The 1727-nt window shown below is 38.0% G+C and overlaps 1 protein-coding gene across 1 annotated transcript; it reads left to right on the top strand.

Annotated features, from left to right (window-relative positions):
* LOC107625920 (auxin-binding protein ABP19a-like) lies at positions 353–1357 on the top strand. Its single transcript, XM_016328658.2, has one exon. The coding sequence runs from the start codon at positions 421–423 to the stop codon at positions 1054–1056; it is 636 nt and encodes a 211-aa protein (XP_016184144.1). The 5' UTR covers positions 353–420; the 3' UTR covers positions 1057–1357.

Here is a 1727-nt window from a genome sequence, read left to right as displayed (position 1 = left end):
ATTAAAAGATAAACTTTAAAAGACAAATAGGATTTTTTATATAGAAATTATACCTAACAATTCAGTTCCAAAAATCACGCTAGAAAATTAGCTAGAGTACAAGGCACTGAAAGAAATAATCTTACAGCAATTTACAACATACACAGAAGATTACGCTTCCCAAATTCAAACCAAAAAGACTCTTCTTGTTATTACACTGATCACATGCATCGATTTCTAGTTCAAAATTTCTGTCGTTTCCACCCCTAGCTAGATTAACCAAAAAATCCCCTCAATTTTAACCAAGCCAGTAAATGCAAATGGTAAAGTTAAATGTATGTACACTCTCCCGCATTCCCACTTACAAATATATATACACACAACGAAGCCGATATGACAGAACCACACACACATACGTAGAAATTAAAACACTACAAAAAAATGAAGATGGTTCTCGCCGCTATCTTCTTAATATTTTCTCTCTTCACCTTCTCCCAGGCTTCCGTAGTAGATTTCTGTGTTGCTGACTACACAGCTCCCAACGGCCCTGCAGGGTATTCTTGTAAAAGTCCTGCAAAGGTCACCGTAGACGATTTCGTCTATAGTGGCCTTGGAGCCGTTGGAAACACCTCAAACATCATAAAAGCCTCTGTGACGCCTGCATTTGATGCCCAGTTTGCAGGCGTCAACGGCCTTGGAATCTCCGCGGCCCGTTTAGACTTGGCACCAGGTGGAGTGGTACCACTCCACACGCACCCCGGTGCCTCGGAGCTCCTTGTTGTGGTGCAAGGAACGATCTGTGCAGGGTTCGTTTCTTCCGACAACACGGTGTATTTCAAGACCCTCAAGAAGGGAGATGTTATGGTGTATCCTCAAGGGCTTTTACACTTCCAACTCAATGGTGGTGGGACTCAGGCTTTGGCGTTTGTGAGCTTCAGCAGTGCCAATCCTGGACTTCAAATCTTGGACTTTGCGTTGTTCAAGAGTGATTTCCCAACTGAGTTGATAACGCAGACAACTTTTCTTGATGCTGCTCAGGTGAAGAAGCTCAAGGGTGTGCTTGGAGGCTCAGGTTAATTGAGACATTAGTGAAGAGAGAAAATAGTGATTGTATTTGTTTTGTTTTGTTACGTTCAACTGAATTTGTTTCTTATTTGTGTGTTTTCGTTTTGGATTTAGTTCGTATTGCATGCATGTAAAACTAGTAGGATCCTCCTCCTTTTGTATGGTTTCTTTGTGCCAATGTAAGTTTGTCTTAACGGGAAATAACTTGTAGTTTAATGTGTTTGGTTGGTAGGATTAAAAACGCATGCTCATCTAATGGATGAATTTCGTGTATGATTTTACTTGTATTATAATTCATTTCGTCTTGTGATTATGCGCGCTTCTGAACGGAGCCATGGATGGCAAACAGTGCAGCCATGAAATTTAACAATAATGTAGCTATCTCTATGGCTTATAATGATGACCATATTCCTACGTTTTCCGCTGCATCTGTTTTGGAGAAGAAGCCACTCACGTAAAGATGTTTATTTTTTATTTTTTTTTACATATTTTTTAACAATTAAAATTTAATATATGTAATCGATTAAACCGTATTATTTCTGTCATAATTAGAAATCGATTTGTAATTTGACTAAAAAATTGATAAGCCAAACTTTGAATTGAGCTAAATTAATATTTTTTTATAAAAAATTACTACAATACCCTTATTATAGAAAATAACTAATATACAGGGACGGATCCAT

This window comes from Arachis ipaensis, chromosome B02 (assembly GCF_000816755.2).
Source record: "Arachis ipaensis cultivar K30076 chromosome B02, Araip1.1, whole genome shotgun sequence".
In the NCBI taxonomy this organism is placed as follows: domain Eukaryota; kingdom Viridiplantae; phylum Streptophyta; class Magnoliopsida; order Fabales; family Fabaceae; genus Arachis; species Arachis ipaensis.
Note: the sequence above shows the minus strand (reverse complement) of the source record. Positions and strands in the feature narration are given on the sequence as shown.

Excerpts from the sequence above, each read along its gene's own strand:
- LOC107625920 (XM_016328658.2), top strand. The coding sequence starts at position 421 with ATGAAGATGGTTCTCGCCGCTATCTTCTTAATATTTTCTCTCTTCACC.